The sequence below is a fragment of the Gouania willdenowi genome, chromosome 13 (assembly GCF_900634775.1).
Source record: "Gouania willdenowi chromosome 13, fGouWil2.1, whole genome shotgun sequence".
In the NCBI taxonomy this organism is placed as follows: Eukaryota; Metazoa; Chordata; class Actinopteri; order Blenniiformes; family Gobiesocidae; genus Gouania; species Gouania willdenowi.
Window position 1 is genome coordinate 33,838,629 of NC_041056.1, and position 24,750 is coordinate 33,863,378.

General features: G+C 41.9%; 1 protein-coding gene and 1 pseudogene across 1 annotated transcript in view; both read left to right on the top strand.

The window, feature by feature from the left end:
* The first annotated feature begins 2,362 nt into the window (after positions 1 to 2,362).
* Positions 2,363 to 24,750, top strand: part of pipox (pipecolic acid oxidase) — a 36,995-nt gene continuing 14,607 nt past the window's right edge. Inside the window, 3 exon segments of the mRNA XM_028465500.1 lie at positions 2,363 to 2,549; positions 14,805 to 14,953; positions 21,827 to 22,040. Coding sequence (XP_028321301.1) covers positions 2,439 to 2,549; positions 14,805 to 14,953; positions 21,827 to 22,040 — 474 coding nt within the window. The 5' untranslated portion in view covers positions 2,363 to 2,438.
* LOC114475109 (uncharacterized) lies at positions 17,001 to 17,118 on the top strand (annotated as a pseudogene).

Sequence of the window (24,750 nt, forward strand, 5' to 3'; positions counted from 1 at the left end):
TAAATACATAAACAAGATTTTAAACAAACTTTAAACTATTTTCCTCTTCTCATATAAACGTCTTAATTAACACAGAAAATGAATTGAGCAAACACATTATACAATGATGAGTTCACATTTTAACAGTGCAGTCCTTATGAGCTCACCGCGGAGAATCCTGCGCGCACATGGAGCAGTAGAGTGTGCGCCGGCATGTGCTTGGAGCGGCAAATGCACCCAGCACTAAGCCGAGTTCATGCTTGACGGGCGCGGTACGTCGCGAGGTGCACCCCGCACTTGGAGCACTCAGGCAGAACGCCGCAACAGTATGGTTGTCACAATATCCCACGGCACACCTGGACTTGCCAGAAGGCAAACCAGTGTGCCGCGGCACACTGGTTGGGAATCACTGATATACAGTGGTGTGCAGGTGCAACAGAAATAATGCCAAAATAAATCAATTTGACAATCCAGAGAAACTAACTCACAATGATGAGAAGAATTAAATATGTTCAATCAACTGCTAAATGACTAGATATTATATACTACTGTATCCATATTCAAATTAAATGTCATTATAATGATGCAGCCTGTTTATTTTTTTAGATCCTTTTAATCATTTTGTTGTATTGTATATGGTGTCATGTTGCCTCTGTGATTTTTATGAATGTTTATGTGAGATCTTGTCATCTATTTTAGTTAACTTTGGTACAATTTTTTGTTTTAACAAAATAAGGACTCACAGCAGGGATTTCTGTGGTTTGACCATAGAGGGTTACAGGTTCTCAGCTCTATGCTTGTTTTTGTATTGCTTTGGTACTCCACTTACTTCTAATAGTAGACCTCTGCAACTCTGGAGGATAATCTGGTAGAGATAATTAAATAAAAAAGTAAAAATACTTGTCAAAAGCGTCAGCTACGTACTCTCAGTGGGTTGCTATACTTTCAAAAGTCCACAGTCCTGATCAGGATAAGCAGGTAAACCAGAAGGTTGGATGATCTTTATTGCAGAACAATGGAATAGAGTTCAGCAATGAGATTTCAATAAAAGTAATAAAAATGGTATTTATCACGTTCAGTTGACTATGAGGTGTAATGAGGTTAAATGCAGTGGGACATTTAAAACATTCCTTGAAGTTTTCCTTATTTGTACCAAACAACATCTGCTTAGACCAGTCTGTGCTGGTCTGTGACTTATGGACAGAGACACCTTTTCTGTTTATGAAAGCGTGGCAGGTGCACTTTGGTCTTCTGAGAATGTTAAATAACAAGGGCAGTCAGAAAAGAAGAAACCGTTCACAGGTGGCCTACCATGGTGTTGTATTTGAGTTATTAACTAATCTAATGATGCGTTCAATAAAATAATGATAAAACCAGACTGAAGAGCAAAGGAAAATTCTAGAAGTAACAGTGTGCGAAAATCGATGCAACCCACTGCTATAATTATAAATAATTAGCAATATTTAGCAAGAATTTGTTCTCTAAATAACAATTTATCTCTAATAATAATTTGTTTTATTGCTATGGATGTGTACGGGTACATACACAAAATGTGTTTTTTGCATTTAACACATTCCCGAGGATCAGTGGACAACCACAATATCGCACCCAGGGAGCAATTTTATTTGGAATGTTGAGCAAGTTACTTAACTCGGAGTGATTCAAATCTGCAATTACTGCATTCTTTTTTAGAACAAAAACGTGCTTGTTATGATACAACAATCAAAAAGCCCTTATGTAATAGTGTTGCTTATTACTGTAATAAGAGACTTCTAAAAAGCAAATATTAGATTTTATTTTTACGTCATTACATAAAGAATGTTATAATATATATTATGATATATAATAATATTTAATAACACAAGATGTGTGTGTTTGTGTGCGTGTGTGTGCGTTTGTGTGCGTGCGCGTGTGTGTGTGTGTGTGTGTGCATGCATGTGTGTGTATTTATTAGAAATAAAGATACTATGCAGTATATATGTGTATTAGAGCTGGGCCATTATTGCAAAAAATCACTTTGATGTGCAGCCAGTGATGGTTTTGTCTTGGTTTCGATGCATTCTGGTCTCTGGTAAGTCTTGGTCTTGGATAGTGTAGTCTTGAGTACAAAAGTAGTATTCAGAGGCTGAATGTTAGGTAATATGAAAGGGCTAACAGCAATAAGTGGCTAAATGAATAAAACAAAGTTGTTGAAAGGGCTTTTAGATTACTCAACATTTTTACAAATTTACGATATTATAAAAACAGTATGTAGTTGTATGTAGTTAGAGTACAGGCCTCGGCTCATTTGACACATGAGCTAAGTAAGGTTTGTCCCACACTCCTGCCTGCCAATGCTCAGGGTGAAATATCCGCTCTTTGGTCTGCTCCTCCTCCAGTGTCACAGGGTGGTGTCCAGCAGCCATTATATGTTCTGTGTAGTGTGTGTGTGTGAGTCCGTGGGTTTGTAACTGATCAGCATGGCGACTCCAGAGAGATTTGACTGCATTGTGATCGGAGCTGGGGTCCAGGGTTCCTTCACAGCCTACCAGCTGGCTAAAAAGAACAAGAGGACTCTGCTGCTGGAGCAGGTGTGTCCCCCCACTTTTGCTTTTTTACCAGACACTGCTACACAAATACTGATGCACCTCAAAAAGCCATACACACTGTACAAGAAGACTTGATCCCTGTACTCTAACCCACAGCACATCACAAATGCTTAATACACAGTCCTGCATTGAGAAAACAGCTGTTAACTTAACTAGTGAAAGTCGGGTTAAAGGTCACCGTGTCAGTTTTGGCAGCTGTTTCAGTATAGGTCATGTCATACTTAAATGCTATATAGTGAAGCATGGTAGTTAGACATCATACTGTGGGGTTTATATAAACCAGATATATCAAACTCAAGTAGATTAAAGGGGGATTCCGCAATGTTGGAAAGCTTACAAAATCAAAGATAGCAAGACCTCCTCTAAGCTCCACCCCCTTCTCGTATTCTCCCGTCGGGACACCGTCCAAAGCCAGCCCCCACAATCTTGAAAATGCATATAACAAAAGAATAAATCCTCCCAAAGCAAAAACAAAGCCTTTTCAGAACCCATTTGTGCTTGATGTTTCTGGGGAACATGTCATCAATGATTGTGCAGACGGGAGAAGAGAGTGACAGAGGGGGCGTGAAGACATCTGATTGACCAATCCCTGCCATTCGGTCAGAATGTATAGAACCAGAGTATTGGAAAATTGCAGATGCTACAGAGGTCTTATTGTTATAGTTACTTTTCCTGAATACATGATTCAGGAAATACATAATACATAATGTACCATAATATTCAGCATAATGTGTTTCTGAAAAGGATTTTGGAATCCATCTTGAAGATACAACTTGATATGCCATGGTTTGGATCAGGTTAAGCATTTATTATATAACAAGTTAATTTGTACACATGTGAGAATTAGATAATATCTATGCGTTTAAGCATGTCATTTTGTGAGTGTAGTTCGTTTTGAGGTCAGATTGAAGGGGGTCCGCTCAGCTTGTTACTCTGAGGAAATCGGTTGTGGAAGGTTGGCAGGCAAGTAGATCAAATTAAAGTCTAACTAGACAAAAAGTGTGAGTTATCTTACAAAGAAAACAGGAAGAACATTTGTGAAAGCTGGACTTTGCATTGGGGAACAAACGGCCTGCGCCCGAGGAACCGATTATGGATTCCGTGCTTCGGGTTTTATGCTGCATTCGATTGCACTCAGAACTCAGATAAATCCGACAGAACGAATCAAAAAAGTGCAATAAAACGGCCCTTGAGCTCGGAACCCCGACTCGGGAACTCTGGCAGGATCCAAGCACCCTGAGTCGGTCGGAATGACGTTTTCGCAAAATGGTGGCATCCACCATTAGATGTAAACAGTCACTTTCTCCTCAACTTTTACATTTATGTGCCATTTAATTTGGCATGTGTGTTACTAAAAGTGCAAAATAACTCTGTAGTGGTATTTCCATCCATACTCTGTGGGTTTGATGCCTGTTGTGAGCGTGATTGTGGTTTGTAAATGTGTATTGGTGCTTGTAAAGATTTCTTTGATGAATCAAGGAAAGAAATTAAAATAACTCACAACACAAGCAGATCATAAACGTCAATGATGAATAGATACAGAGATCATGATTTTCTGATCATTTAGACACCAATCATGACAGATTATTAACTAAGAGTTTTCTCTCTAAAATGACCTAATTAAACTTTGACTAATTATGATTCATACCAAGTGAACACTGGAGTTATTTCAATGTATTTCTTGGTAGATGTTACTTTAACTTGAGGAACCATAGTTAAATCACCATTTTATTGTAACCTTTTTAGCCTTGGAATTCTGATTTCCTGAGTGGAGATTCCAGTCAATAGAACAGTCAATTAAAATGACTTGAAAAATACTTCTTTCATTGTAAGCTCAAATAAGGCTGAATTTTTGTCCTGGGTTTACAGGAGGTGCTGTGTGCTCTACCAGCAGGAAGTCTGGAGGTCTCTTTTGATGCAGATCTGAATGTGGATTTAAAGATTTACTATCCTTTGATATAAAGGTGGATGGGGTAGCTGACAATTATTGGTGGGAGAGGGGGCAAGAGTCGTCCTTCATGAATGCCTTCTATCAGGGGAGGTGTACTGTGGTATCTGTGTTGGAAATGAGGAGAAATCACATGGTCTGTGGCCGTTACACTTGAGTAGCTGTGTGTTTTAGTTCAATGGGCAGTTGAACCAATGGGCAGTTCCTAACCTTTAAGGTTAGGCTCAAAACATTCCTCTTTGATAAAGCTTTTAGTTAGGAACCAGCTCATAGCTCATAATTAAGATGCAATAGGCATACACTGCCGGGGGGGGGGGTCTGGCATGCTCGGTTGGAGAGAGGTTGGAGAGGGCGTTAAGAGAGAGGTCATTTAGGTTAGAGAGGGACCGGAGAGGGTCCCATTCCTCTCTCAAACACTCCCTCTATGTCTGCTTACTCCCTTGTGTGTTTGCTCCTGTACTCATTCTGGCTTTTGTCTTGCAGGTCCGTGGGATCCTCAGTGTGGAGTTACAGAGACTCAGTGGCTCTGTCTCCACCCTTTTCTCTGCACACACCCAACACAGCATAACGTGGATGGCTGTTCATCATAGGAATGGGATCCACACAAGGTTCCTGCTGCTTAACAGAAGGTTTTCCTTGCCGCCATGATGAATTCATGTTGGGTGTGGGATACATATGTATGTGTATATACGTATATATGCATATGTGTGTATCCATAAAATGAAGAGTCCGTCCTTAAGACTGCTCTACTGTAAAGTGCCTTGAGATACCATTGGTTATGATTTGGCGCTATACAAATAAAGATTGATTGATTGATTGATTGATTTGCCAAATTCAATAACATCAACTAGCATATTAACCCCCCACCGCCACCCAAAAAAAAAGAAAAAAGAAAATCACTATTTTATTAGAAAACTAATAACGACTTGTTCGTTTGTACTCCAGAGCCCATCTTTAAAAGATAATAAAATACATTTGGTGCATAATAAGGAAATTTGTTAAGCAACAGATCTTCTAATTAATACATTTAGAAGCTTTTAGGCCAAACAAAAAGCATTGACATTAAGCCCACTTCTTTGTGCCTACACTGACTGTTTGGCCCTTAACCTAAACCTTAAGCGGATTAACCATTAACCCTTCTCACTGTTTAGGTCACCTCCTTCTTTCTCCATAGGTTAGGGCTTCAAACCAATAAACTAATTACTGGTAGATGTTTTTCTCTCTGCAGTCTGTGCTACCTCTTCTTTTCTCTTCTCTTCTATCCTTTTTTCTCTGGGCATTCTGGCTTTTGAGCTGACTGTTTGTGATCTGTGTTTTGTGTTCTCCTCTTCCTGTCTACTAAACCTAACCAGTCCTGCAGATGGATGCCACCTCTGAGTCCAATTTTGCAGGAGGTTTCCTTCTGTTGTAATGGAAAGCATAAATATTGTTGCTTGTAATTGTCAGCTAGTTGTGCTATATTACCGATTTATTACAACTTTGCACATTAGATTTTGACTTTCATATATTTGTGATTATTACTGTAGGTCACTGCATGGATTATCTTACTGATCTGAATAAGCCTTTTCACACACTCGAATATCTCGCTCTCTCTTTCAGTTCTCGCGCGTGATTTCAATGGTCAAGAGGGATAAACTCGCCTTTCACTTATCAGCCTGTTTAGTGTCCATCCTGTGTACTTCCTTCAAATGTGTAAATTTAATTAAAATGATTGCTTAATAAAAATAATCATGGACCTGATTAGTGAAAGGTAAATTCACCTTTTCAAAGTGAGAACTCACACTGTCCTTTTCATACTTAAATCTTGCTTGTCCCGTCAATAATAATGATACATTTTATTTATAAGCACTTGTCAAAAACTCAGACACTTTGCAGTTGTTAAAAAAAATACACAAATCAAAAAAAAAAGAAACTAACAATAATAAAGGAAAATACAGGAAAAAAAAACTTAACAATCATAAGTTAAAAGCTTGGGAGGAATGTGGAAACAGAGAAGGTCTGTCGCTTTAATACTGCTTCTCGCATCAGTTTTACAAAAGTGCTCAGATATGTGCATTGTTCTCGGGTAGTGTCCAAATTCCGCCCGCTGGAGACCCAGGTAGTCGGTGTTTTTGTGCACCAGGTGTAATCTGTGTGGAAGCAAGGGGAATGCCTTGTTTCGATACTGCTGCAGCTGCTCCCATCGTTTTTTAAAAGCCCTCGGATCCGCCAAAAGTGGCTTCAGAGGAAAGCCCTGGTCCCTCCTCAAGTTCGAATATGTGTAATATTAATACTATAAACACTAAAGGTCTCTGGAATAAAATTACAAACACTGTTAGGTTGGAAATATCAACAGAGTGAACAAGTTTGTTTACGTTTATATCCCTCTCGATCTATGACCCCCGCAGGTCGCGCATGCGCAGTTCCATACTCTAACTTACTAAAGCCCAGTCCCCATCCTCCTTCGCTGTGTATTTAATTAGGGCAAGAGTCTGTACAAAGACTCGTGTAGAAAAGTGCAACTGGTCATGTAATTTGATGGTTGCCTCAGCTCATGATCAGCTTGATAAATCTTTCAATCTCTGTCCATTCCTGTAGACTCATGCAACCTAAATCTACGAACACTGACTTTGACAATAGTATTTCCTCAAAGTATATCAAATACCTGCAGCATAATAGCTGTCTCATTCTCCACACAATTCTGTGCACATTTACCGGTTAGCTAAAGGTTGCATCTTTTTTTGATTATCCTCGATGAGACTAGAATTGCCAGAATCAAGGAATATCTGGAGTTTTATAAATTTCTGCTGGAAAAGTCCTGCTTGAGATTCCTTAGCTCTTTCCCTCTCGTGCTTTTTTTTTTTTTTTTTTTTTTTTTTTTTTTTTTTTTTTTTTACCTTGTCTGCACATGCTTTCGAAGGTTAACACTACAAGAAGTGCAATCTTTTGACAGCAATGCATATTTTATTATTGCAATTAAATAAATTTATTTATTTCATTGCATAATTGTGACCGTCACCAGCCCTCCCTAGGGAAGGGTAAGAAATACTTTATTAAAGGGAGGATGTAAAAAAGAGAGGGCAGTGTTACACCAAGGTGAGGGGTTGGAGGGGGGTGGGGAAGTTAGCAGGGAAGAGGGATACAAGATAGGATATGGAATGGGTGAGGAATAGTTTTAAGTGATGCGATGTGAAATTGTGGTTGTGTATATTGTGTTTATTGTTGTGTTGTCAAGCCAGTTTGGTGACCTGTGTGTTGTTTAGGAATAATGGTGGTGGCTGTGAACAGAGGAAGAGGTGAGTGGAAATTCCATAAAACAGGTATTTGGGAACAACGTGTCTAAGGTTGAGCCCAGTATGAGTGTTATCCCACAGCCCAAGGCCAGTGCATCCATGACAAATGTATTTCCAAGTACCGCCACTGCAAAACCCAAGAGCCGCCCCCGGGCCCGAAGAAGCAGTCAGGCCAGCAGCAAGAGCAGGCAGCCTAAGGGCCCCCGGCGACCACCCCACGGCCAAGCAGTCCCCCGAACGCCCCCAAGATCCCAAGCCGAGAGGCAGCCATCGCCCCCCCATACACACCCGAGAAAGCCCCAAGGAGCCAAGGACCCAGCGCACCACGCCACCGATCCCCAAGGCCACCAGGAGACAAAGCAAGCACCAAGCCACACCCAAGGGGGAGAGGCACCCCCGCGCCCCACCCGGCCGACACAGCCCGGAAAGACCCCGCAAGGAGAGACCCCGGCAAAGCCCCCCCGAGACCCACCGCCACGCCCGACCGCACCATCTTGATGTGCTTTTGCTCTATGCAGTGGCCCAGCCACCAACAGAGGGGCCAGGCCCCCACCGGAGAGGCCCAAATATGTGTACCAACCCACCACCCTGTTATGGTGCCTCTCCATTCCCCAATGGAGAGGCACTTCCCGATCCCCTGTGTGAATGTGTGTGTTTGGTGAATGTATGGGGTGTAATTAAAAGAAGGGGGATGGAGGGGAGCGGTGCTCCCCCTCCAGCCTCTGTGGATTTATGTGTATGTGGTGTAATAGGCCGGAGGGTGTAAAAGATGATACACCCTCCGGGGGGTGACATGTTGAGATGCGATTAAAATTGGAGGGATTAGTAGGGCAACTAGAGGTGGGAGGGCCGCCCCCACGCCACTACATAGTAACACAGGTGGCGGCCCCCTCCACCCCCAGCCCCACCATCCAGCCCCCCAAGGGTTGGGTATTGGTGTGTGGTGCATTTTGTGAGTGCGCCAGACCAGCTGGGAGTGGGGTGAAGTGAACATGTAGGAGGCCTGTCCAGTGTGAGCCGGGCCCGTCCGCGTGGCGGGCCACGCGAGAGGGTAGATGGCGCAGACGGGCAAGTGGCACTGCGGGCCCCGGAACAGCACAGCCGGAGACCCCCCCCACGGCACCCCCCAGACCGCGCCGGCCCCGCGGAGCACGGCGACACCCCCCACCCCCGGGCACAGCCAGGCACCAACAACATCCCCCGGCGCCCCAGGGGGCGACCCCCGCCGCCCGCCGGCCCGGAGCAACGCCACCCCGCCACCAAGGGGAGCGACCGAGCAGGGGGGAGGCCCATGCCCGCACCAGGGCCAGCACAGGCCCACCCGGCGCCACGATACAACACTCTCCACCGGGAGGCGGCCCCGGCCCCCCCGACGAGAGAGGACGCCATCCACCGCCAAGCAGGGCCATCCCGCCAGCCACGGACCGGCAAGCCAGAGTACCGAAGCACCCCCAGCCCGGAACCGCCCCCCCCACACCAACGGCGCCAATAGAGCCCCCCCCCCCCCCCCCCCCCACGGAGGCAATCCCCGACGACCCACGCACCGGCACGAGACACCCCCCCCGACGCCAGCACACCCCAAACAACAGCGGGCCCAAGGCCACCAGCCCCGCCCCGCCCAAGGCTGCGCAGCGCCGCCACGAGCCGCGGCCGGTCCCCGGGCAGATGGCCGGAGAGCACCTCCCCGGACACGTAGCCCAAGGATCCGCCCCCGGGGCACCCCCGCCCCGGAATCGCGCCCACGGCGCCCGGTGCACCCAGCCAGCAGACCAGCCAATCCCAACGCGGATCCACCGGGCCAGGAACCACGCGCCGCTCCCCCGCACACCCGCCCAATACGACCCCCGGGGAGGCCCCATAGCACCCCTCACCCCACCCCCTAGCCATAACGTCCACACCCCGGCCATTGCGGTCGTACAAAAAGCCCCCGAGGGGACCCCGCCTAGCTCGTCGCGCAAGCGACATCCCTAGCAAAGGTGCGCCCCAGGGAGCCAAGCCAAGGACCCGCAAGGGCCGACGGAGCAACCCACAGCCACACCCCGCCACCCAGCAACCCAGGAGGCAATCGCCGACCCCGGGCAGCAGCCACCCCCAAAGCTACCCCCACCCCGGATCCCCCCGGACCGGAGCCAAGGACCCCACCACCCCAGGCCCCCAACGAGACCACCCCCCAGCCAACCCACCCGGCACGGCACCGCCCGCCCCCCAGGCGGGAGCCACAGCCCCCCCACCAGCGCCCCAGGCCAACGGGAGCCCCCCAAACCCAACCCCACAGGATGGCGGGCGCAAGAGCAAAGGAGGAGGAGGGGGGGAGGACGAGACAGGGGACAGGGAGCAAGGGGAAGGAGCGGCAGGGGAGCACGCAGGGCCCCAGCCCCAGAGACCAACCAGATGCGCATGCAAGGGGCAACGGCGCCAAATCAAACAGCCCCGGGACCCCGTGAACACCCAGAAGGAATGCACACCCGTGCTGAGGCAACAAGGCACCCCGGCAACCCACCCCAGCCATCCTGACCAAGACCACCCCAGAGGCCCAAGGCGGCCCCGGCCTACAGTTGGGCTAGTGCGTTAGTAAAGAGTGGTGCTGGCAGTCGCTTGCAGGCTAGATCATCAGGCTTTTAAAAATTTAGATTTAATGCAATTAAAAAAGGAGTCCAACGCTCCTCAAAGCACGTTATTTTTTTTGTTTTCTGAGAGCAGACATCTTTTCCATGGAAATAAATTCTGTGAGGAGATTTTGCCATTGGTTTATGTTTAAGGATTTTTTGTCTTTCCAATTTAGTAATATTGTTTTTTTTTGCTATGGCTAGTGCCGCAAGGATTGATTGTGATTGGTTTGCTGGAGGTTGAAGCATTGTCAGGTCTCCAATCAAACAAAGATTTGGAGATAAAGGAATTCTGTAGTCCAAAATGGAGGACAGTTTTTCAGTGATTAGAATCCAAAAGTGTTGAACTGGGGAGCAAAGCCATAAGGCATGTAAATAGGAATCCGCTGTATTCTGGGTGCACTGAGAGCAGATGTCTGTTGCTGAGAAGCCCATTTTATGCATTTTCTGTTGGGTAATGTGGGATCTGTGGAGGACCTTGTATTGAATTAGCTGAAGGTTTGTGTTTTTTGTCATCTTAAAAGTATTACAACAAATTTCTGCCCAGAAATCAGTGCTCGGGGTGATTGAGAGTTCGGCCTCCCACTTCGCGATTGGTAAGTAATTACAGTTAGTGTTCGAAAGCGCTCTGTATATTTTTGAGAGTTTTTTTGATTTTGTTGAGATTTTTTTCATATATATAGCCAGTTCTGGAGGTTGTAACGTAGTTAAGTCTAGTGGAGTGGTTTTCTTTATTGTCTCTGTTACTTGTAAGTACTGTAGAAAGTTACTTTTATTTATATCGAATGCTTGGGTTAGATTGTTATATGACCTGATCTTGTCATTTTCAAAAAGGTCTTGGAGATGAGTGATTCCACTCTCTTCCCATGTCTTCAGATAGAGTGGTGTTTTTTTTATTTTTTAAAGTCGGGGTTGTGCCAGATTGGAGACAGTATACTAGTTTTTAATTGAACATTTGTGATGTCCAGGGCTTTCCACCATGCAGTCAGTGTGGAGGCAATTAGTGGGTTTTTAAAGCAGTTGTGATGTTTGAGGGTCGCAGTGATAAAAGGGAGATCAGAGAGTTTAATGTGTTTGCAGTCTAACTGTTCTATTTCTAGCCAGGTGTTGTAGTATTCTTTTGGATTTAGCCATTCTGTTAAATATAGTATTTGGTTTGCTAAGTAATAATGCATGAAATTAGGGGCTTCTAAACCACCCTCGTCTTTGTTTTTTTGAAGGGTAGAAAGGCTTATTTTAGGTTTTTTATTTCTAGTATAGAATTTTGTAGTTGTAGAATCTAATCTTTGAAACCATTGTTTTGGTGGTTTTAGTGGTATCATTGAGAACAAGTAGTTTATTTTTGGTAAGATTTTCATTTTAACTGAGGCTATCCTGCCAAGTAGTGAGATGGGGAGATTGTTCCATCTCCGCAGATCTTCTGTGACTTTGTCCAACATCGGATCATGATTTAGTTTAATTAATTCATTTAAGTTTGGTGATATATTTAAGCCTAGATATTTAATTGTATTTGTGGTGGAGGGGTGTTGTGGATTTTGGTTTGCAGGATTCCAAGAGTTTTTTGTCAAAGGGAGGATTGATGATTTTGTCCAGTTAATGGAATAGTCTGATAATTTAGAGAAGCTGTTTATTAGATTAAATACTTCCTCTAAAGAGGATTGCGGTTCTTCCAAATAGAGTAAAATGTCATCCGCGTAGAGATTAATTTTGTGTTCTGAGATGGATGAGTGGATTCCTTTAATAACAGAGTTCTGACGTACAGCTGCTGCGAGAGGTTCAACGAATATTGCAAAAAGCAAAGGTGAGAGTGGACAGCCTTGTCTGGTTCCCCTCTGCAGTGTGAAGCTTTGGGATGTTATTTTGTTTGTGGTTACTGAGGCCTTAGGTTTATTGTACAGGGTGGAGATCCATTGTATGAATGATTCTCCGAAGCCAAATTTGCCAAGGACAGTTAGGAGGAATGACCAGTTTACTCTATCAAATGCTTTTTCTGCATCGAGTGACAAGATTATTGTTTTCTTTTTAGAGTTCTGTGCCATGTTGATCACATTAAACAGTCTTCTCACATTGTCTGTGGAGTGTCTATTTTTAATAAAACCTGTCTGGTCTTGGTGTATAATTGACTGTACTACTTTCTCTAACCTGGATGTGAGTGCTTTGGAAATAATTTTTAAGTCTGTGTTAATAAGTGAGATGGGACGATAGCTTGAGGGTAATATGGGGTTTTTGTCTGGTTTAAGTAACAATTTAATGTTCGCTGTATTCATGTGACCTCCTACATGCCCTTTATTTTTGATCTCTGTTACTACTCTGAAAAATAGTGGAGCCAGCATTGACCAGAAATGTTTAAGGAATTCAGCAGGGAACCCATCTGGACCTGGTGCTTTGCCTGTTGACATGCTATCTAAAGCATTTTGTAATTCTTGTAAGGTTAATGGTGAGTCTAAGGTGGTTTTCTGATCTATAGTGAGCTGTGGTAGGTTTAGTTTATTAAGAAAGGTTTTAATATCTTCAGGGTCAGGGTTTAAATTTGATGAGTATAAGTTTTGATAATAATCATGAAAGATGTTATTAATGTCCTGAGGTAAGTTTAAAGTTTGACCTGCGTTATCAGAAATTGCTGCTATAAAGGAATTTTCTTTACTATGTTTGAGCTGATTTGCTAAATATTTGCCTGATTTATTATTGTAGTCAAAGTTTTTGTATCGTAATTGTTGCAAAATGAAGTCGGTTTTTTTAGATAAGATGATATTCAGATTAAGTTTTTCCCATAAAAGTTCAGAAGGGTTAGCTGCGTATTCTTCCGTAAGTTTTTTGATCTTTTCTTCAAGTGTTTTTTCTGCCATCTGTTCCTGTTTTTTCTTAAAAGAAGAGTATGATATAATCTTCCCTCTAATGACAGCCTTGCCAGTTTCCCAGAGTAAGGACGGTGATATTTCCGGGGAGTCGTTTGTCAATAGAAAGTCCTCCCATTCTTTTCTTATAATTTTTTCAAATTTACTGTCATTAAGTAATGAAGTGTTAAAGCGCCATAGAGAGGATACTTTCTGATTAGAGTCACACTGCAGGGTGCTAATGTTTTAACACATTTAAATACATGTATGTGCTTCTCTAAATGTGGTCGTGTTACAGGAAGCAGCAATAGGTCAGTAGTTTAGATATTCACAGCTTTGGGGATGAAGGTGTTGAGCTATCTGCTGCTGGTGCTGTTGCTTTTCCCTTGAAAGAGCAGCAGTTCTAACAGGTTGAAGAGTTCATGTAAGGATTTCTGACCATGTTGTGTGCGCTCTATGTGCGCCGTTTCTAGGAGTTTCATGCAGAGGTCAGGGAGACTTACTTCACAAACATAATGGGAAAAAATGTGACATTTTAATAATAATACATATATATATATATATATATATATATATATATATATATATATATATATATATATATATATATATATATATATATATATATATATATATATATTTTAAACATTATGTTGTGTTGTGTCTCATTTTTAAAGCCGAAACACTCAAAATCCATGTGTAAGAAGGTGTAGAGACAATATGACAGTAACATTTGCCTACAAAGAAAATAAATAGCTACAGGTAGTTAAAAAGTAACAGATGAACTGATGAACAATGTCATCTACAAAGCCAGCATGGATTAACTTTAAAATAACTTACTGTAACATTAACTTTCGCTGTTCATGCAACTCAACGTCTCTGCTGTGGAAAAATCATGTCCATGTGCTACACACAATATTACAACTTCATTGCAATATCTTAATTATTATCAATACTGGTAAATTGCAACAGCCCTAGTTATGTAAGATAAATGTTTCTAAAATGTAAAATGAACTAAATTATATAAAAGATTATATAGGGGATAATGATTAAGAAAAAAATGTCTGTTTAACCTGACTGATGTTTGTTTTTAATAGCTTGATTTTATTGCTTGTTTTTAAAAAGCTTAAATATGTTTTTATCTGGGGTGTCCTGACCAACATGTTCCTGTTATGCCATTGCCTTGTACCTACATGAAAGCTTTCTAAATATGTGTTTCTCTGATTTTATACAAATAGAAACAGCTTATTCAGAATCAGAATCAGAATCAACTTTATTGACCAAGTAATGTATTGAATACGCACAAGGAATTTGTCTTGTATTATATACATTTGCACTTGTCATGTGGCTTAAGTTGTTTGTTTGAAAAATTGGGCCAAGTACAATGTTGGTTAGACAGCCCTGAGCCTCTTCCACCTTCCCAATGCTTCATTGATTTTTTCAACACCAGTCATTGGCCAATCCAGGTGCATATTTACAAACTAGCACAGCAATGACTCCACAAACACAGTGGCATTTTCTTGACAGAGTCTCTGCTCCTTTTACATTTTTGAAGTTTGCATGTTTTTCTTTTGAAGTTTGTCCTCCCGCACACACGTGGAAGCTCCCATGGTCAGACCCGTATCATCCGTAAGGCCTATGAGCAGGACTTCTACACGATCATGATGGATGAGTGTTATCAGCTTTGGGCTCAACTTGAGAAGGAGGCAGGTGTGAAACTCTACAGGTATGGACACAATACCAAGCTTTGTCCCAATAAGGGTGCCACTTAATCTCAGGAGCCAGAAATGAGTGACTTTCCTATTTTCACTGTTGTGATGTGACTGTGGGCTTTTCATCTTTCTGAGCCTTAGATATTTTTATTTGGCTCAGTGAGACTGTTTGAGAGTGTCAAAATGACAGGAGTATTGAGAGGGCAAACTCTCTGCAGTCTTTTTACTTTGCTCGTCCTGTTACTCAAAAATATCCCACTCAACAGCATAACAATAATTTATCATTCATGTCTCTGGATTATAGATTATGTTTTCAAACCACACCCACATTATCACAGCACACCTCCCTGACCCTTTTCCATGACTGATTGCTCTGCTGGTGAAGACCACCTGTGCCCTTGGGCTGCCATGAAAACGTCTGCATCACAATGAGGAATGACCAGGAGACAAACCCTCGTCCTCTGCTGCCTCTGGGACATATGGAGTCATTAAACAAGGGTGGAAATTCATCCAAAATTTTATGTTCTCCACATGCATTTACAATATGCATGTGTGTGCACATCTGGAGCAACGGAACAGCTCTACCTATCATCCATTTGGCCTGGCCAGCCGAGAAAAAGTATATTCACAAGTTGGCAAAGGCTTTTTCCTCCTCTGCAAATCTCTGCAAAACAGGTTCAGAAAGTGAATCAACAAACTTCTGAGTTGGATTGTCAGTGCCTTCCAACTCCTGTGAGAGTTTTCCAAAAGCAGACACAGGTATTTATCACATTAAACTAAACATATGAACAACAACCCATGCAACAAAAGGTGTCCATTGTAGAAATGCTACATCGCGAACAAAACATTGTGGCCTTGATTCCACTCACATCTCTCTTGGTCAAGTTTGCATGTTTTCCCTAAACTAACATGGATTTCTCTCTGCTGGGAAACAGCTTTATTGGATAAATATAGTTGCATTGTCTTTGTGTCTGTTGGTCCCATTGTGGACTGGTGAACACTTAGTTTTATAATCTAAGGGCTGCTATTTTCTTTTAAAAGATTAATTCTAAGCAAAGTTACTCTGCTATTTCTTCAAACCTGAGATTATTCAGAGAGAATCAATCCATCAGTCATTTATACCATATGTTTAACAAACACAAATTAAATCAACAGGAATAACAGTTTAATATGGAACCACAGGTCACTTATCTTCCATGGCTGCAGGCTCAAGGCCACCCCATGGCCTATACACACAAAGAACAAAGTCCAACCTACCAGAGCCAGGGCAGCTACCTGCTTCGGTGTTGTTATTGTCAGATTATGTCCACTGATTGTAGGAGCTAAGGTTAAGTATTGTTATGTATATGTTAGCTTATAATGTAACTAGCTTACAGAGTTAAGGATCACTATTGAGCGGGTTAGACTCAGTGAGTAAATCTTTAAACACACAGAGCAACATAAAAAGGACGCAGAAGATAGTGACTGGACTCTGAACTATTGATGGAAACATTATAAAAAAGATGGAGTCAGATTGTTCGACATCTTCTGTGAAGTGAACAGAGATAACTACTCAATCTTGCATGTAGCTTTACATTTATCAGGGTTCTTGATTAATAAATCTAGTTATCTTTTTGAGGTGATTTTTTAGCCTCTTCATTGCAAGTCGAACATGCATTTAGGGGCATTTTTTCAGGGACCCTTGAGTGACGTGTGCCTCGGTCTAAATGTTCTTTGTATAGGCAATTATCCTGAGCTGCAGTGCACATGTACAATACAGCATCATGTCATTGAATCATGGCTTGAATTATGTCCTACCCTTTCTGATTGTCTCAATCTTTGGTCAACACCACCAGCTGTGTCAAGACCTTGAGTCTCACAGCAAAGCAGCACATTGGGTGATAAGGTACAGGCTCACAGACTAGAGCTGGGCAACATGGACCAAAATTCCTATCTTTATATTTTTCCTCAAAATGGTGATAGACAATATAAACTCACAATTTGTTTTCTTCTCAATATTTGTAAGGAAACAGTATTGGGTCAAAGTTACTGGTAAAAAAAAATGCCACAAAGGCCCTTATATTATGTGGCCATACCAGCCTGTCATTGCCCGATCCCGTTAAATCTCGGAAGCTAAGCAGGTCTGGGCCTGGTTAGTAGTTGGATGGGAGACCACTGAGAATTCCAGGTGCCACAGTGGGGTGGCAGTCACCCCAGTGGTATCTGTCATTGTGTCCTTGGGCAAGGCACTTCACCTACATTGCCTAGTATGAATGTAGTGTGTGAGTGAGTGCTGGTGGTGGTCGGAGGGGCCGATGGCGCACTATGGCAGCCTAGCTTCCGTCAGTCTGCCCCAGGGCAGCTGTGGCTACAATAGTAGCTTACCACCACTAAGTGTGGAGTGAAAGAATAATGCCTTAATTCTGTAAAGCGACTTTGAGTGTCTATGATAAAGCGCTATATAAAACTGATGCATTATTATTATTATATTAATCACTATTAATCAGTAACATGTTTTTCTCTCATTGGCAAGGATTGTGTGAGTAAATACGGTACTGCAGCTTCTTCTCAGAAATCTGGTACGTGGCCTCTTTAAGGGGCCTATTCTCTAGTTTGCGCTTAAGCAGGTTTTTTTACGCGCATGTTGTTACACATGTATCTCTCCCATCTGGCGGGCGTATGACCATTTTCATGCAAGCTTCAGTATTTATCAATTTTGATGTGAGGTAATGCTACCATCATTCTTCAGTCTATTCTTCCTTCTGCCTGCAGTTACACGCTTCTCTTCTATGCATATTCTCTGGTCCAGGTTCCATACACGCCCACCACGCGTAAATAGACCAAAAGCAAGTAGTCAGTGAATGAAGGCGTTCTGAAGCCAAGGAGGTGAACTGGGCCATGATGTCATTTTTTTGGGCAAGCAGCAGCAGCACTGAGGCTCTTCCACGAGGCCTCAGTCTCCAGCCAACCACCAGGCCTCGGTCTCCAGCCAACCACCAGGCCTCGGTCTCCAGCCAACCACCAGGCCTCAGTCTCCAGCCAACCACCAGGCCTCGGTCTCCAGCCAACCACCAGGCCTCGGTCTCCAGCCAACCACCAGGCCTCGGTCTCCAGCCAACCACCAGGCCCATTACTCACTGAAACAAATCACTCCATCCGGTTTCAAATTCATTGAGAACCCTCGCCCTGATGGGAGGGGTGGGGTGTACTGCTGTCATATATAGAAAGGACATTAAAATAACCAACATTCAAATTCCAAACACTCCTACTTTTGAACACATTGTCTTCAAACTCCCTGGTCCCACCCCATTAGTCACTGCAGTCATTTATCATCCTCCCAAGCCAAACTCCTCCATTCTCTCTGATTTGACAGACTTTCTGACCAAGCTGTTTGCCATCTCCTCATCCATCCTACTTCTTGGTGACTTCAATTTTCACTTTGATAATAAAAACTGCAAACCTGCCTTAGACTTTTTGAATCTAATTCACTGTTTTAATCTCTCCCAACATGTAAATTTTCCCACCCCCAAAACAACACGCACTATATCTTTTCGAAACCTCAACTCCATTTCTCCTTCGGCTTTTTCAACCACATTGGCCACCAAACAAGCCTCCAGCCCTCCCCCATTGTCTGAAAACCCATCCGAACTTGTAACCTACTACAATAACACACTCTCCACCTGTCTTAATGAACTGGCACCCATAAAAACCAAAATAGTCAGTAATACTTTGGTTCTACCTTGGACCACCAGGGTGGCCAGCTGCTGTATACCCAGAAAAAATGTGTGACATTATTATATCATGCTCAGTTTTGCATTGCATTGGTGAATGGAGTATCTTTTGATGTGCCATTGTAAGGAGCCAAAGCCTAACCATGGGCAGCAACTGCATCCACTGGGTTCTACTCTATACGGTTTTATAATCAGTAATGTGATGAAGTATCCTATGTTGAAATTGGCATAATAAACACAGACAAGGGACAACATTTGGTCATTTTAAGGGATTTTTTAGGTTTTTGTTCATTTCTTTTAATATGTTATTTATTGCCTCAAGCGTGCGGACAACTGAGGCCAACATAAACAATGTATTTCTGTGTGTGTCTCCAAGATCTCTGCTGTAACTTTTGGTCAAGTCTGACAACATGCGCTCAGTAGCCTGATTCTCTTCCACAGAGTGTTTTCATGTGGTCCTTAATTACAGTTTTCACATTGGCAAAAAGCACATCTTTGTGTTTTTGTTTAGCTCCGCCTCATCTGTGAGGATGTCAATTTTCATCTTGGAAAACTTTCTTTTCCTGCCAGTTTTGTTTGACCTCAGTGGGTGAGGCCCCCAAACCTCAAATATTTAAAGGCACATTTATCAACACCCGACCATTTGTATGCTGGGATTGGTCAGATATGAGTGTTTCATAAATCACACGTTTGTCCTGTCGTATTATCAAATGCACATTCAAATTTGCACCCGTTTTCATGTAAGAATGATAAATTGAGGGCCAATGCACTTAAGTCTGTGAATGACGGCAGTCTGATGTGCTTCATTTACAAGGAGGCATACTGGGCACTGATGTCTTTTTTTCGGCTGTCCGGAAATCATGGAATATGGAGTTTTCCTAACATTTGTAAATCTCATTGAAAAAGATGAAGTACGCTTTTAATTTGAAAGGATTGGCCGCATTTTTTTCATACTAACAACACATTTAGGTTTGTGATAAAAACCCAGATTTTATGAACTACTTGCATTCCTGCATTCACAAATGATGAGCACATCAGTCATCATCATCACCATCTGTGTGCAATGCCGCACATTTGAGGGAAATAATGTGAGGTGGACTTTGACAATGTCTGTGATCCCCCAGTGTCCTGATTTATTACTGAGGAGATGGAGATGTTGTTTGCATCAAACAAGCCCATTGGCTTCCTCTGTAATAAGCTTTTATAAATTTAAAATGTTCAATGCTTTATGGTGCTGATGTGACCGAGCCTGACCTAAAGCCAAGGATCATTTCTAAATATGTGTCCAAACCGCTTCGCGTTGACATAAGTCTGAGGTCCGTCAGTGCTTTATTGAACCAGCTGCTGGAGCTGACACGCTCACCTCAGGGTGCACACTACTGGTCACCACCTCTGTTTTGAAAAAAAAATCCTTTCATCACAGCCACTAAAATTCTTCCAAATAGGCCCATTTCATACTGTAGCCCCAACCTTAACTTCATCCCTAAACTTATATTTCATACTGTAGCTGTAACATAACCTTAATGTCATCATAATGAATATTTATTTTCACCCCAAAAGTTTATCTGGTCATATTTCTCATCATAAGAAGTTTTCCTGACTTTTACATATGTGGGAGCAGATTTAAGATCTGAAATAAAAGGTGGTAAATATCTTGCGAGTCTAAATATGTTGGTGGATAAAATCCATTCAGAACTCATGTGTGTGTGGTTTTACTCATTGTTAGAAGAGTCACTTCTACACAGCGTTTAACGTGACATAACACAGCACACGTTTTGCAGTTTTGGGTGAACATCCGCACCTACGGGATCACCTCATTTATTCACACACACATGCATGTCATCTCCTGATTGCACGTCACATGACCAGCGCGTCCACAGCGGCCGCCAATGACAACATTAAACACAAATATTCAGGGGCATAATAATAATAACAGAAATGAGAGCATATCTCTCAACACTCATTCACACAAAATCTGTCTGTATGTATTAGCAAACATTAATCCCAGCCCATATCAGGTTGGTCAATGGTAATTCAATCTTTAAAAAGTCACAACATATTATGCTGTGTATTTAGTAGACTATATCTGTAACAGATTTAGTTAACTAAAATCATAATTTTATTGAGTTAACTAAAACTAGTCTATAACTGAATCAGTCCGGATTTTAACTAAAACTAAGTTCCTTTTTATTAAACAAAAGACCATGACTGTAACTACTGTCAAATGTAATCCTGCACTCTGGGTGAATAAGCTCTTACTGAGGAACACCACCAACCCCGAATAACAAGGGAGTTTGATCCAGCTGAATAAAGTGGGTGCAATCCTGAGTGCAAAGGTACCGTCTCTCCTTTAGGGAAAGCACACCTTCTGTCCACATCGTAAATAATTATTCAACGGTGTGCCGTGCGGGCTGTGCTGCTCAAAATAGGGGCCAAAGTTTCCTCTGACAGCACCTTGATTAATTATTTGATTGACTAATTCTTTGAACTTTAGCTTGTTTTTTGTGCATTTACTAACACTTTATGATGATAATTATGTCTTAGTGAGCATCACATCGCCTCAGTTTTGTATTTGTTAAACTCAGTTCCACATGTGGTAAATTAGATTGGGTGTGGTAAATTGATCTTTTTTGCAATTCTGCCTCCCAATATTTTGAGCATTTTGACAACATTTTCATTCAAGGTAAACACCTTAAATAGATTGTTCGAGTTATTTTGCCAGTTTGACGGCTGCAATCCTTTTTGCACAGGGTTGGTAGACATGTTAGAATACATGACTTGCGCTTGATGTACTGTACGTGTACGTCTATGAGTAAAACGATTGTTTTCTCTCCAAGGGCTATGTGAGTGATTCTTTCTGCCCATCCGAATGTTTACCAAAAGTACTGGAGCAGATCAAATCTTGATAAACCACCAACAAAGGAAAATATGTATTCGGCTAGATTTTATGTGTTGCACAAATAAACAGGTGTCATATCTACTTTTACACTAAATAGAAACTATTGCTCTACAAAAACCATGAACTGCATTGAAGTAAGTAAATCAAGCTTGAACAAAAGCCTTTTTTCATGATGGAGTCTTTATTTTGGGGTACTAAATATGTATACTCTGCATTCAAGTTTTGTACCTTGACTTGTTTGTATTTGATTTTTGCCTTATGCCATCTCACTGTCACAGGCAAACAGGATTGCTGGTCACTGGGCCAGAGAAAGGCGATAACTTCCAGCAGATAAAGAACACCCTAGAGAGGAACAAGGCCCCAATGGTGGTCCTCAACCGAGACAACTTCAGCCAGCACATCCCTCATTTCAATCTGGATGAAGAAACTGGAGCACTGGTGGATATTACTGCTGGTGTTCTGTATGCTGATCGGGCACTGAAGACTGCACAGGTACTGCTTCAACAACAAGGGTGTAGTGTTTGGACAGTTGACCAAAAGAGCTTATTTCAGGACAGATGTGAAAGCTTGGGTTATTTTTATTTTCCTCTGTTCAGCATTCAACACTATATTTTACTTTGTGTGTTGTGCTTGTCCAATTGTCCAATTGATCTGAAAAGATTATAGTCATTAGTAGTGGGCATTCCTGCAAGATTTGGTATTGATCCAATGCCAAGTAAAAACAGGGCCAGTATCTCTATTCTTCTTTTAGATTATTTTGTTAAAACCTATGACAGAATATAAGCAAGTTTATTTGTGACTACAAAATACTCCATTGTCTTCATAAGCCTCAAAACCTGCACATCGTCTATTGTAAAATTCAAACATGAGTTGAAATTCTGTCAAATGTAGACTGTACCACGTATTGAGAAGTCTCAATTTATTTTGTGCAAGTAGATCATTACGAGCGGCAGAGTGTTTACATTTGAGTTGACTTTTTGGAGGTATGTCACAAATCTAGATTACCTCTTATCACGCTAACTTCCGGGATTTAATCAGTGTGGGCTGGACTACAAAGCTCATTATGGCAATTAATACTGAATGACTAAGGATGTAACAATTAATCGTAAGGCAGTGAAAAATCGATTCATAGGTATCACGGTTCATATCGATGCTCTGAAAATTGAATTGCAGTACTTTTTTTAAACAGCAGAGGACGCTATATGTATTTATCCTTCTCTTGTCCAGAAGTGTAGACAGCAGGCAGAATCTGCTACTACTTTCTTTCTGGCCGCCTTCTACTCTTAAACATGTTCATAAATGGTTCCTTACCCCTTTAGCACCAAAAGAATATCTGTAATATTACGTGAATATCTGTAAAACTCACGTTTTTCTACTAGCTCTGTCTGCTAGCATAGCATCTCTTCTTCACTGCATGAATATATGCATGCCAACCGACCACTGGGTTACCAGCACCCTCTGCTGGCCCAAACAAATATCGTGACTACAGTGCAATGACTGTTTTTTTTTTTTTTAAAGTCCAATTGTTAAGGCACTGTCACGGTAAATTTGCGGTTGACCTCATTTGGTGACATGAACTATGCTCTGTGTTGATTGATGATGTCCAGTCAAAGCTTGATGATTTTATAAAAAAAAGGATTTATGATAAAACTAAATGAAAAGGAGTACAAAAAAGGAGAGTCCCATCCTGTGGGAAGGAAAGGCGGCCAGGTACTAAGCAGGATGGTCTAAAAGGTCTTGTCCCCGGCTCAGGATATACAGGACTGACTAACAGTTTCACAGCTTAAGCTTTATACAGATATGAGAAAAAGTCCCAACCCTGAAAGAAAGAAAAGGAGGGAGTCAGATGCTCCCAACAGTGGAAACATTGGAGGATGATGAAGACGTGTATATTATGAGGAAGGCCTGCGCCACTGGTAACTGTCCTTGATAGTGTGTGTGCGTGTATATCTGCATGTGAGTTTGAGTTTGGCCTTCAGTAGAGACTTTGTGTTGCACTGTGGATACAATACGATCTGTATTGTTAATCTAACATGACTCAGCTGTTCAAAAGTGCAAAGAGTAATGCAGTCATTGTGTATTACAACATGACAAATTGTACACATGAACATACATTTGACGATATGATGATGAATATAATAATTGCCATAACAGCACAAAATAGATTTTTAGTTGCACCTTTAAAAAGAAAAAGAACTATTATGCAGTTTTGTATTGTTTACTATCGAACCAGAATTTAAATTAATAGGCTTCTTCTTCATTTGTATTATTCCTTTATTTATTTCATTCAAGATTTATTATTAGTTAAATTGCATTGTTTTGAATAGTTTATCAAGGGATTCTTTTGACAATGAAAAATAAAAGGAAAATAATACAGTATTTTCTAGTTTTTTTCCCGAAAAAAATAAAGGAATATTTTTCAGTCATCATTCGTCTACAGTCCCATTTTGTAAAATAAATCGTGAGAGAATCGTATCGTGAACCCAGTATCGTGAATCGAATTGTATCAGGAGTTGAGTGAATGGTTACATCCCTATGAACGACTAACCTGGTCGTGAAAAGGTTTTGCTCTGGCTTGGATGTTAGCGAGTCCTAAAGCCCCTGACCAATTAGATCTTTTAGAAAATTACCTGCCCGTTGTTAGATGCTCCTGGTGGGTGCAGATCTGACAGCTGCGTTTAGGAAAGAAGATTATTAATTACGAATGCAATCCTTTCATTTATCAATGACATCCTTTAGGAAAGATATAGATTTATTTATAATAGACTGACTTTCAGTCAGCTGATGAAGCCTGTGTGTCGATCCGTGTGCGCGGACGGCTGAAATCATTAATTCATTCATTCATACACTGGGGCTGACATTATCAGCAGGAACATGCACAATGTGCTCTCGTCCCAGTGTGAGTGATAGAGGTCTTCTTGAATAGAAACATGTGTGTGCTGTAATAAAGTTTAACTGATCAGAGCGCTGTCCGTTTATCATCCAATGGATTAATATAAATAATCTCACGCTTTTACGCATTCACAGAGTCAGCAGCTCCCTGCCTGAGTTCTCTCATTCCTGTCTTTTCTGTAACAAGAGGGTTGTCTTTGGTCTGAATTATGGATTTTAATTATTCAACATTTTAAACTGCAGCAACCTGGTCGGGACCAAGTTATGAAGTGGATCAGATCTGAGCGAGTATAAAAGCTTCACCTCATGC